Genomic DNA, 13,216 nt, shown 5'->3' on the forward strand with positions numbered 1-13,216 from the left:
TACTGTATTACTGCATAACTACGGTATTGGGTGTAGTCACGCATTGCTGTGCAAGTGTGTGACATGCTTGCTGGCCAAAATTATAGTACGCGTTGCGGTGCAGGCGAAGAATTAAAAAAACGGGGTCTGGCGGTCGTCGTAACTCGCGCCAGTCGTAACTCGGATGTTACCTGTATATATTTTTCCCACTAGATTTCTATGGTAGTCCAACTGCTATTATCTGGATGAAATTGATATTTAAAAGAAACTGGCATGTTCACAAACACAAAATTGTTCTGGAGTCACTTTAAAGATAAGATGCTCCAAAGGAAACTTGGGAGGCAGATATGCTCAACCCAGTAAGTAGGTTTCAGCAAGAGTCAGAATGTACGCATATCAAAGTACAATGCTAAAGTCTCTGCACAATAAAGGCCACCACCGACACATAAGCTTTTTTCTTTTTTGAGAAAACCTTGATTCAATTCTTAATAATAATAATAATAATAATAATAATAATAATAATAATAATAATAATAATAATAATAATAATAATAACAACAATGGGAATGAGGTTTGACAGATGTCTATTTAAGTGCCCTCCATCCTTTTTATGGCTATCAAATAAAACTTAACCATCAGTGAAATGTGAACATGCATTGTCAGTGGATGTTTATTCCATTCATATGAACAAGTATTCGGGCCACACAGTCATAAATTGAATCTCAATATGAATAGAATTATGAAATGTTTTTTTTCTTTGGGTGAGTGTTGTGGGGCATACATTTTAGAGACTTGGGTTGTAATTAATTAAAGACTGATGATCATACAATCCTAACAAATAATAATAATAATAATACATTTGATTTCTAAGCGCCTTTCAAAACTCTCAAGGTCACTTTACAGTCACAGAAGTTTTTCTGTGGGTGAGCAGCGGTAGCCACATGCGCCAGCGTTCTCTCAACCCGGAAGTAAAGATAGAAAGCTAGCTAGCTAATAGATGGCCAGCTAGACAGCTAGCTATACATATAACTAATAGATATACCAGCCAGATAGCCAGCGAGCTGGTCAGTTAGCTAATAGGTAGCAAATAGATAGCCAATAGATAGACAGCTACCTATATAACTAATAGATAGCCAGCCAGATAGATAGCTAGCCAGCCAGTTATCTAATAGGTAGCAAATAGATAACTAATAGACTCAGTCAACTTAGCTCTTTCTGTCCTTTTGCACTCTGCAACCTGCCAACACCAGCTGTCCACTGTAGTGTCCGCTGTCCGTCACGGGGTTAAAAGAGGATAATACTGTATGTTGGATCTGATAACAGTCAAGCTTTTATCTTGTAATACTACATTGTTCACCTCTGCATACAACTGTATTCATTTCATATTGATTGTGTGGCCCGGATACTTCCTTCATGCATTCAAGAAAAATGTTAATTACACAAAAAACAAAACAAAAACTGACAAATCACACCAACCGAATTAAATGCAAGTGTTTTTTTTAAATACTGTTTAGAAAAAAAAAGATCTGTTGTAATTACAAAAACAGCTTTCCTCAAAAACGTATTCATTTGAACTACAGAGGTCAACGGGAAGAGCTGATTTGACGCAGATTGTGCGTGTGTGCATGGGGGGGTGTGTGTGCGGCCGTGTGCGTGTGTGCGTGCGTATGGACATATGAAAACTTAGATTTTGGATGCGTTTGTGCCACAAAATGCGTCTATCCATCCGTATGCATGACTGTTAAGATGGCTTCCTGAGAATGAAGAGCACGAGCCATGTGTGTGTGTGTGTGTGTGTGTGTGTGTGTGTGTGTGTGTGTGTGTGTGTGTGTGTGTGTGTGTGTGTGTGCGTGTGTGAGCGTGTGTGTGTGTGTATGTGCGGGTCGTGGTGGGGGTTCAACTACAGTGTTACCGCTACTTACGAAATAAAAATCGGTTCTGGTAGAAATTTCTAAACTATTTCTGAAGTTGAGACGCTTGTCATGAAAATGGCCTAGTTGATTTGAATGTTACCTCAAATTTGAATGTTACCTAATGCTGACAAATGCATCAACATATATAATACGCTACAATTAGATTATTGCACGATAAAAAAAACGTGCACAATGTCAAAAAATAAGAAAAAAAAGGATCATTTAACTTTTAAAATCATTTTTCTTGTCCTTTGTACTGTAGTTTTCTTGACATTAAACTATTGGAACACCTTGTGGCCCGATGGGCTGGCGAATGATCTACCTTTCCATCTATCTATCTACTCACATAAACAAATACAACACAAACGTAAAGTCCCTTCACTTTTGTGTGAAGTGATGGTGCTTCTGGCTGCCACAGCTCAACCGAAAATGTATTATGTGACTGTAAAGTGTCCTTGAGGGTTATGAAAGGCGCTTCAGAATTAAATGTATTATTATATTATTATGTTAGCCAATGAAATGCCAGGATAATGCTCGGTAGTAGCCAATGGCAGAGCAGCTATAAATATGTTGCATTAAGAAAATTCTGAGCTGTGATTAGCAGCCTGAACTGTATTTCTACATTTCGTGGTTTGAAATATCTTTTTAACAAGAGATAATATTTTCCTGTCGGGACGTTTTCAAACTTCAAATTTACATATGTAGAGACCTTCGTAAGTAGAGGTACCACTGTACAGGTAACATCCGACTTATGACCGAGTTCTGTTCTGACCAAACGGTTGTAAGTCGAAATGGTCATAAGTCGAAATCCATTCAAAATGTTGAATAGAGACTCGGAGGCTAAATGACATGCAAACTCCCCCCTCTGGTGCCATCACGAGAGTGAGATGCTAGCTGCCTGGCCAAAATTATCCTACGTGTCGCCGGCCCGCTAGCGCATTGCGGTGCCAGGCATAGAATTATTATTTTTTTTAAATAGGGCCTGGAGGTCATGGTTATAAGTATGGGTGGTCGTAAGTCGAGCTGGTCGTAAGTGGGATGTTACTTGTATATGAAATGACAAAAGTTAAAAAAAATCTGCAGCATTAAGATGCTTCAGTATTTTTGGTGGGCTGGACATCTCAACCTGTATCTGACAAAACAGTCATCATGCTCACACTATATACATTTTGTCAAACAAGCACTGAATCAATGCCCAAACAATGAATGGGTAGTGCTGGTTAGAGACAGAAATGGCCTATCTGCCAAAAAAAATAAAAATAAAAACAAAAAACATTGAATGCTCAAGAAGGCAAAATAGGGAATGTGATCAGTTTACAGCCTGTAGAGAATCACAAGACATTTTTTTGCATCAACATCTTACAATCTAATTGCATGAGAACTTCTGCATGTACAAAATCTGTCTCCTTATCTTGCATGAGTTATGTTGAACATTCAGAGGTTGTTTTTTTCTGTTGCTTTTTTTCCTGAGTTTTGAATCGCTGTAGATGAAAAGGCTCTCTTATAGCAAAAAGCGAGAGTAGATGCACATGAAACAGAGTCAGAGAGAGGTAGAGATACCGATGGAGCCAGAGTTGCAGAAAGACAGGAGGAAACATGCCAAAAAGGCAATGATCTGCTGATAAACTCCTAAAAACAGAAATGTTTTTTTGTGTGTGTCCACTGAGGTTTCTCTTTGTGTTATGGGTGACACACCAAATCATGAAGCCACCCTGACTCTCCAAGCTGCTGCCAGGGCCATAGATAGCACCGTTGTACGGATTTAATGAGAACATCTTACATTCCCTAAGAGAATCCTTTGCGAACAGTAATTCTGCTCTTAAGAGAACATTAGTGTTGACTGTTCACGAAAAAAAAGGAAATCACAAAAACATAAATACAGTGATACCTTGGCTGACGAACTTAATTGGTGACAGACAGTGTGTAAGGCGAAAAGTGTGTATGCCCAAAAAATTAATTTCCCATAGGAAACCATGAAAATGAGAATAATCCGTTCCCAGGTCCCCATAAAACTAAATTTCTACTTTCTATTTTTCTAAGCCTTAAAACTACACAAAATGTACATTATTTTATGTATAATAAATGTGCTACGGTATTATAATTAAAGAAATGAACTGTACTGTGAAATAAAGTTGTTTTATTTACCTTTGTGATGGTCGTGGTGATGGTGATGGCTTGAAGGAATGGAGTGGCTGGTTTCATCAGTATTAAACACTTGATGAGGAATGCAGCCTTCTTATTTCACCATCTTGATGAATGATCCCTTGTAGATGCTTTCTCTGTGATAATTTTATCTAGTTCCTCATCAATTGTGTTCTGTTTAGCTGGTTGATAGATTTTTGCATCAAGTGTACAGATGGCTTGTGTGGGTTGTTTGTGGAGCCTGATTGATGGGAATTTTAACAAGCAGTCTACACTCTGCATTTGAATTATCAAAGTTGAGACGCTCTCACTGTCGCCTGCCTGTCTCTTCTTGTTTAAACCCCCCCCCCCTCACTGATGCGCTCTTGACCAATCACGTGGCTTTAACCGAAGACTGGGGCAGGGAATAGAGGACAAAAACAGGCGGCTGCCATTTTGTTGTTAGAAGAACGGGCTTGTTCGAGAATGACACATCACTCATTGAGGCAGCTCTGTGTACGAAAAAAGTTCGAATGCCAAGGTAAAATTTTCATAAACTTAACATTCATAAACCGAAAACTTCGTAAGCCAAGGGCTTTGCAAACCAAGGTATCACTGTACATACAAATCCTTTTTTTTTTGCGAATGCTGGCAGAAGCTGGGTATCACAACAACCCTATCAACATGGTTTATCAAATGTGTAAAATTAAATAATAATCAAAAACATTTAACATGTAAAAAAATCTATAAACCATTAATTAGTCAAGTCCTTGCGTGGCTGCTCATCAGTTGTACATTTTTCTGTCATTTCCTGGCAGAAATCAACTGTCACGGTCTGATGACTGTATTGTTCCACAGTCAGCCCTGAATCTGCGTACAAGCCAATGTACTGGCTGTCCAGATCTTTGTCTTCCCCGTTTCTGACCGAGTTGATCTCCAAAGGACCCGGGGAAGCGCCAATGTTACTTTCAGGTGCGGTTGAGTCCAAAGAGACAGTCAGATCCGTGTTGGCTGTATTGGGTCTGTTACGCGGCCTGGGATCGTAGGCAGCGTGATTGCTGGCAGTGGAAATGCTGGGTCGAAGGGCTGGGCAGTAGTGGTGCAATGACTGGACCTGTTCGGGGCTGAGCTGGACATCCCTGCACACCTCCTGGGACAGGCATGAGAAGTTCTCCCATAGTTCTCCCATACAAGCCTTGAGTTGGTTCCGCTCTGTAAGCAGCTTCTCCTTTTCGCACACCTGGATTTGTGTCAAAAGGAAAAAAGAATGCACACTTAACTTATGTTCACAACAATTTATGTCCAAACCAATTGCTGTATAGTGATACCTTGGCTTACGAACTTCATTGGTTCCCAGACAGAGTGTGTAAGGTGAAAAGTGTACTATATAATAAAGTTGTTTTATTTACCTTTGTGATGGTCATTGATGGCTCGATGGATGGATAGCTTTTTGCATAAAGTGTCTCAAGGAGCTCTGGGTTGTACATCTTGGAAGTTGTGATATTACAACAGCAACAGATGCAAGCAGACACACTAGAAACATCATTAATAGCTGGTTCCCTTGCTTGTCTTTTCATTAAAAATTGAACTGATGGCTAGTGTGGGTTATTTGTGGAGCCTGATTGATGGGTAGTCTAAATTTCACACTTTTCTATCCATTTTGTCACTCTCTCAGTGTCGTCTGCCTGTCTCTTTAATGTTTAAACCACCTCCCCTCACTGCTGCATTCTTGACCAATCACGTGGCTTTAACCGACGACAGGGGGGGGGGAGAATAGAGGACAAAAAACATATTGGCAGCCATTTTTTAAGGAGAATGGCTTCACTCTCTCGCTGTCTGTAATTCCCCACCCCCTCACTGCTGCGTTCTTGACCAATCACATGGCTTTAACTGACGACTAGGGGCGGGGAATAGAGGACCAAAACAAGCCGGCTGCCATTTTATTTTAGGAGAACGCGAACGACACATCACTCATTGTGGCAGCTACTGTGTATCCCAAAAAGGTTTGTATGCCAAAGTAAAATTTTCATAAATTTAACGTTCGTAAACTGAAAAGTTCGTAAGACAAGGGGTTCGTAAACCGAGGCATCACTGTACTTGTTTCTGCTGCAATTTAATAACCATTTTTTCCCTGAACCCATTCTATTTGGGTTACTGTTTAAGAGTGGTGTGAGCGGTGTTAAGGCAATTCATTATACGAACACATTGTAAACAGCATTTTATTTTCTTAACATCATTTTAATTTCTCGGTAGAATAAATACCAAGGTGTTGATTTTATGGTGCAATCACAAATTATTATGAGTGGAGGATGCGCTGCACCCCCCTACTGTATGTTACAGTTTTTTTCTTTTTAATCTTAAAATGGTTTATCTTAATCAGAATCCCGCATCGATCACAGGTAAAAATTATGATGTGACTTGTAAATCCTTGTGAAAATCAAAAAAAAAATTGTAGTGACCCCATATTTAATCCTATTGTAAAATAAAATAATTATAAAGTGAAAAAGAGCAACTCAGGAATTTCTTTGTAAAATATTCAGTGTTCAAAGCTATTAGGTTACTATTCTAAAAAAGACGAACAAGCAACTTCCGCTGGATGTATGGAAGAAGACTGGCAACAGCTTTGTCCTCTGCACTCCAGTCAGTGCAACACATCTGAGGAATGACGCAGTGGTGTAGAGCAGAGGACCTCATAGAAGTAAGAAATACAGTGATACCTCGGTTTACGAACGCTTTAGCTCACGAACTTTTCGCCTTACAAACTTTTCACTTTCCGAACAATAAATTCGTGAGACTATAATCTTGCCATACGAACTAGTTTTCGGGAAACACGCGCAGCGCCACAATGGCTGGCGGACCAGTTTGTTGGATCCAAGTTGTTGTTCTTCTCCTGGTTCATGTTATTCGCTTGAATTGGTCTAAATAGTCAATCAGCAGTAATCGAAATGATGAACAGAAAGATTATTTATTCTTGGAACAGCACAGAGAGAGAGAGAGAGAGAGAGAGAGAGAGAGAGAGAGAGAGAGAGAGAGAGAGAGAGAGAGAGAGAGAGAGAGAGAGAGACCATTTCGAAAGGAGGCTGCTCTTCCCCAAAAATATGTTATTTATACATTAGCGGGAATGATCTCATTTCAAAAGGAGCCAATCGGCTGTGACTTAAGGCGTGGAATATGAGACTGAAAACTGATATGAGTGTGTACACACTACAAATACATGAAGTTATAAGGTAAACTACACACTCAGTCTGTATCTGGAAGTCCCACAGGATCTTTTCTCGGTCATTCCCTACTACCTTGGGAGGTGTTTCCCATTTTGACCTTGGGGTTTCCAGTCCATACTCCGCACAGATGTTTCGGTAGACTATGCCAGCCACCTGGTTATGGTGCTCCATGTAGGCTTTCCCTGCCAGCATCTTACACCCTGCAGTTATGTGTTGGATTGTCTCAGGTGCCTCTTTGCACAACCTACACCTTGGGTCTTGCCTGGTGTGGTATATCCGTGCCTCTATGGCTCTGGTTTTCAAGGCCTGCTCTTGAGCAGCCAGGAGGAGTGCCTCTGTGCTGTCCTTTAGGCCAGCCCTCTCTCGCCACTGATAGGACTTCTTGAGATCAGCCACTTCAGTTATGGTTCGGTGGTACATCCCGTGTAGGGGCTTTTCCCCCCATGATTGTCCCTCTTCTAGCACCTCATCCACTGTTCCCCATTGTCTGAGACATTCGCTGAGTACATCATCCGTTGGAGCCTTCTCTTTGATGTATTCATTGAGCTTGGATGTTTCATCCGGGACAGTGGCTTTGACACTCACTAGTCCCCGGCCTCCTTCCTTACGGCTTGTGTACAGTCTCAGGGTGCTGGACTTGGGATGGAACCCTCCATGCATGGTGAAGAGTTTTCGGGTCTTAACATCCGTGGTCTGAATCTCTTCCTTTGGCCACCTTATTATTCCTGCAGGGTATCTGATCACTGGCGGGGCATAGCTGTTTATTGCCCGGGTCTTGTTCTTGCCATTGAGCTGGCTTCTGAGGACTTGCCTCACTCGCTGGAGGTATTTGGTGGTCGCCGCTTTCCTTGTTGCAAGTTCGAGGTTGCCATTGGCCTATGGTATACCGAGGTACTTGTAGCTGTTTTCAATGTTCCTTCAGGGAGTGAGACTCCTTCAGTGTGGACTACCTTGCCCCTCTTAGCCACCATCCGACTACATTTCTCCAGCCCGAATGACATCCTGATGTCACTGCTGTAGATCCTGGTTGTGGGGATCAGGGAGTCTATGTCCCTTTCGCTCTTAGCATACAGCTTCATGTCATCCATGGAGAGGAGGTGACTGATCGTAGCTCCATTTCTGAGGCGGTATCCATAGCCTGTCTTGGCGATTATTTGGCTGAGGGGGTTCAGTACTATGCAGAACAGCAGTGGGGAGAGTGCATCACCTTGGTATATGCCACATTTGATGGACACTTGCGTTGGTGTCTTGCCATTGGTTTCAAGTGTGATTTTCCACATCCTCATTGAGTTTGCAACGAAGGCTCTCAGAGTCCTGTTGACCTTCCACAACTCCAAGCATTCAGTGATCCATGTGTGTGGCATCGAGTCATATGCTTTCTTGTCATCAATCCAGGCTGTGCACAGGTTGGTATGTCGGGACCTGCAGTCTTGTGCGACTGTTCTGTCAACCAGCAGCTGATGTTTGGCACCTCTTGTATCTCTACCAAATGCCTTTCTGTGCTTTGCTCATGTATTGATCCATGTGTCCACTTATCTTAGCTGCAATGATGCCTGACATGAGCTTCCATGTTGTGGAGAGACAGGTTATTGGCCGAGAGTTGGAAGGAACTGCACCCTTTGAGGAATCCTTCATGATCAGGATTGTTCGGCCTTCGGTTAGCCATCCTGGGTGAGTCCCATCCATCAGCACCTCCTTCTCCCATATGCCTTTCCAGTATCTTTCAGTTTCCAGCCATGGAGGGTCTGCTCTGCTGTAAGAACCCTGCCACTGAGCGTACACTTTTGCAGGTTGTGTTGCGAACAGCCTGTTTATTCTTATGGCCTCATTCTCTTTAGACGACTGGACAAGGCCCGGAGTCTTTGTTTGGCAGTTTCGAGTGCTTCAGGTATGGTTATCTGCATGTACCTCTTGGGTATTTGCCTTTTATTCACACCTCTCTGAGTCTCCGTCAATTGACTCACATGTTTCCGAGCCGCCTTGATCTTAGCCTCCAACCGTCTTTTCCATAGTGGATAAAGAATCTCGTGGCTCTCACGGTTGCTCTTGTAGCCAAGCATCTCTAGGATCACTGATGCTGAAGCGTATATCAGCTCATTGGTTTCTGTGATATTTAAAGATATTTAAGATGAATCGGGTTTCTATACAGTACCACCATTATCGAAATCTGTATCGGTCGTGCCATCGATATATATATATATATATATATATATATATATACACACCGAGAATATCGATATAGCGAGACTTTACTGTGTATATATATATATGTATATATATATATATACAGTGAAGTCTCGTTATATCGATATCGGATATATCGATATTCCCGGTTATATCGATACTATTTCTATGCACGCACGGAGAAAATTACATGTAAACAGGGTCGGATATATCGATAGTCCCGGTTATATCGATATTTTTTCGGACTCCCTTGGATATCGATATAACGAGACTTTACTGTATATATATATATATATATATATATATATTTTTTTGTTGTTTTTGTCTTGTTTTTGTGTTTTCTTTTGTCACTTTGTGTTGTTGTGCGTCGTGTGGAACGGATACGGATTGTTTTTCAGCATTTTTGACCACAACATTCATCAAGGAGGAGACTGTGCTGAGCGGTTGCGCCTTTTCGGCAGCATGAATATGCCAGTACTCTTTTTGAAAGGGAGGAATGTCGGTGACATTCGACTGTCATCGCTGGACAGCTCTGGGGCCATTGTGTTTTTTTGCGCCTGTAATGGGCAGCATCTTCACAGCCCCGCTTTGTTCAGTGGAAGGTCAGTGCTGTTGGACAGTCTGCGGCTGGATGGATACATGGCTTGAGGAGCCCGCGATAAGAAGGAAGGAGTGTCAGCGCAGAGCGCCGATGCGTATATGCAACTGTCGCAGAATGGAATTGAAGCTGATTTATGGGGGACAGGAGATGTGAGACGATCTCTTTTCGTCAATGGATGCTACAGCTGCGTGTTTGCTTTAAACATTTAGCTTGTAGTCGAAGTGCACATTCCACCATGATGTCCCTGATCCACTGGTGAAGAGACGCTTTGATCCTCTCCTCTTTCATCTGGAACTGCTTTATGTAACAAAGAGGGTACAGAAAGTGCTTAAGAATGAATGTCTCCCTGTGTCTTTGTGTTGTCATGTTATTTGTTATTTATTTTTTTTTGTTCTTTTGACTTCAAGACGGCGCCGCGAGAGTGGCTGCCTTTCCAGCAGCTCCTATGTTTTGCTTTTCTACTTTCATTTCTTTCATAACTTTGCTGCTGTGAAATATAAATTTCTCCACTGTGAGACTAATAAAGGCAAATCCAATCCAATCCAATCCAATCCAATATATATATATATACAGTAAATTACATCGATATTCTCGGGAGTTTAGAATGTGCATATATAAAATAGTCCTATTAGTTTTCGTCGGAAGAACACCAAACCGCTCGGCTCAACAGCGCCACCGTGGCTTCCGGACTACTTTTCCACACACCCTTTCTCTGAGTGCACGTGGCTTGCTATCGAGTGGATTCTTTTGCTTTTTTGGGACAGAAAAAGACCCCACCACAGGCTAGTGTTCAGACGAAGAGGAATTCAAATGAAAATTACGGTCGAGCAGAAGAAGGAGATCATCGAAAAACACAAACGATGTGTGCGTTTGTGTGACTTAGCGTGTTATCTCAGCAACAGTCTCAGGCAATAGAAGAGGTTGAAAAACTTCTGTTGATTTGGATTAATGAAAAGCAGGTCGCAGTGAGTGTTAGTGAGGATATTATCGCAGAGAAAGCACAGAAACTTCAATCGGATAACATCAAGAGGCAACAACATCAATTCAGTACAGTTTATTTGTTTAATTACAATACAATAGCCCATTTATAATACATAAAATGAGGTATATTTTGTGTAGTTTTAAGGCTTATTTAGTAGAACATTGTGTTTTATGGGGACCTGGAAACGGATTATTCTAATTTTAATGGTTTCTGATGGGAAATTAATGTTTGGAAGACACACTTTTCACCTTACACACACTTTCTGGGAACCAATTAAGTTCGTAAACTGAGGTATCACTGTATGTGCATGGGATTTTTTTAGACTACTTAAAGGGCAGTAACTAAGTATTTACTCAAGGGTGGTGAAGGAAATAGTTAATGGCCCGATTCTGAAAAAAATATTGAGAAAACATTTTTTCCCCTCTTGTTGTTCCATGTCTGGAGATGATACGGACAGTGACGTGCAGTCAGGGGAGGCAGGTGAGGCCGTGCCGCACCTGTCATCACGGAAATATCAAATGAAAAAATAAATGAAACTGTTATATTTATTTAGTGATTTGTACTTTAAAGTTCTTTTCCATTTAACTTCACTATTTTTGGATTCTTTTTTTTTTTTCAAAATTGCTGAATTTCCACATTTACCGTTCAAATACTCAGTAGAGACGAGCGGTGAGGCAGCAGCCGGCTGAGCCTCACCATGGATTGCGCAATGACTATGCTAACTATGTTGACTTGCTCTGCAGTGAGACCACATTGCTGTCCCTCTGCATATCGCTATTAAAGTGTTCAAACACTTTTGGTATATGAACTAAATTTCGACAGTTTAGCTGGTGTATATAATGAACAGTCACTGTACATAATTTTTACTTTTTATTTTATTTTATTTTTATCAGGCGCTGGTGATTAAAGATTCTTCTTGCGACTCCTGGGCTGCAGAATAATAGAATTAGTGACAGCAATCGACAATAAACAGTTAGCAAGTTAGGTGCAACCATCCAGTCATTTTTTCATGTTGCTTGTCCTTATTTTCAGAATGGAGGATTACATATCTAAATTGAAAGAATTTTCTAAACTGGACTTTCAATCGAAGCAGGAGATAATAATAAAAGGAAGACCAACACTGTATAGCTCACAAACGGTGAGGGATGGATGTAAATCTCCTGGACAGATTCTCAGCTTTTTGGCCCGGACGGATCTCATTGAAACTATTCCTGAGGCGACAAAGTTGCTCTAGCTCGTACTCACTGTTCCAGCTACTACAGCACCAGTAGAGCAGTCATTCTCAGCACTGAAAAGACTGAAAAAATACAGTTGGAACAGGACTGATCAAGGACGACTTTCTTCACTGGCAGTGATCTCCGTTGAGACAGAGATACTTTTAAAACTGAGCAAAGATAAGGAAGGCTTCTACAAAGAAGATATCGATGCCTTTCTTCAGAAGGAGCGGCAGATGGACTTCATTTATAAGTAAAGGTAACACAATATTAACGTTTTTTTAAATTATTTTTTCCTATGCTACAGTTTGTATATATAAATAATGCTGACATGCCATTTTAAACAAACCATGTTAACTTTTGCCAATCAAATGGTGATTAAGCTACTCTGTAGAGTTCATGTTTGTAAATCTGACTGTGATGACATCAGTGCCTCACCAGCCATGAACCTCACCGCACGTCACTGGATACAGACTAGAGGTGTGACTCGGGGGGTGGATGTTCACTCCCGTAGTATCCCATTGTTGAAATATTTGTTTTTTGTAATAATGAAACATACAGTAAAGTCTCGTTATATCGATATTCAAGGGAGTCCGAAAAAATATCGATATAACCGGGACTATCGATATATCCGACCCTGTTTGCATGTAATTTTCTCTGTGCGTGCATAGCAATAGTATCGATATAACCGTGACTATCGATATATCCGATATCGATATAACGAGACTTTACTGTAATTAGTTAGCATTAGTTTAGTTATTTGCTTTTCCAAATGATGACATTCCATCGTGTTGACGGAGGTTTTTAAGTTATGACGTAGTTATTTATTTGTGCATTGTGTCATTTGATTTCTATCAGCACCATGCATATACTTTTTAGCTCACCGAAACAAAGAAATGGGATTTGTTGCTTGAATTATGCTTTCTGAATGTGTGGCAGCAGTGGCAAGAATGACAATAAAATTAAGTGCAGTGCCGTGAAATAGTATTTCCACCTCTTCC

The 13,216-nt window shown here is 40.9% G+C and overlaps 1 protein-coding gene across 2 annotated transcripts in view; it reads right to left on the reverse strand.

Moving 5' to 3' along the window:
- Positions 1 to 546: 546 nt before the first annotated feature.
- bach2b (BACH transcriptional regulator 2b) overlaps positions 547 to 13,216 on the reverse strand; it is an 82,576-nt gene continuing 69,906 nt past the window's right edge. For both annotated transcript variants that reach the window (XM_089022220.1, XM_089022222.1), the window contains exon 5: positions 547 to 5,253. In XM_089022220.1, the coding sequence (XP_088878346.1) occupies positions 4,768 to 5,253 (486 nt within the window). In that variant the 3' untranslated portion in view covers positions 547 to 4,767. The remainder of the gene's footprint in view (positions 5,254 to 13,216) is intronic.

This window comes from Hippocampus bargibanti, linkage group LG19 (assembly GCF_051943395.1).
Source record: "Hippocampus bargibanti isolate YZ-2025 linkage group LG19, ASM5194339v1, whole genome shotgun sequence".
Lineage (NCBI taxonomy): Eukaryota > Metazoa > Chordata > Actinopteri > Syngnathiformes > Syngnathidae > Hippocampus > Hippocampus bargibanti.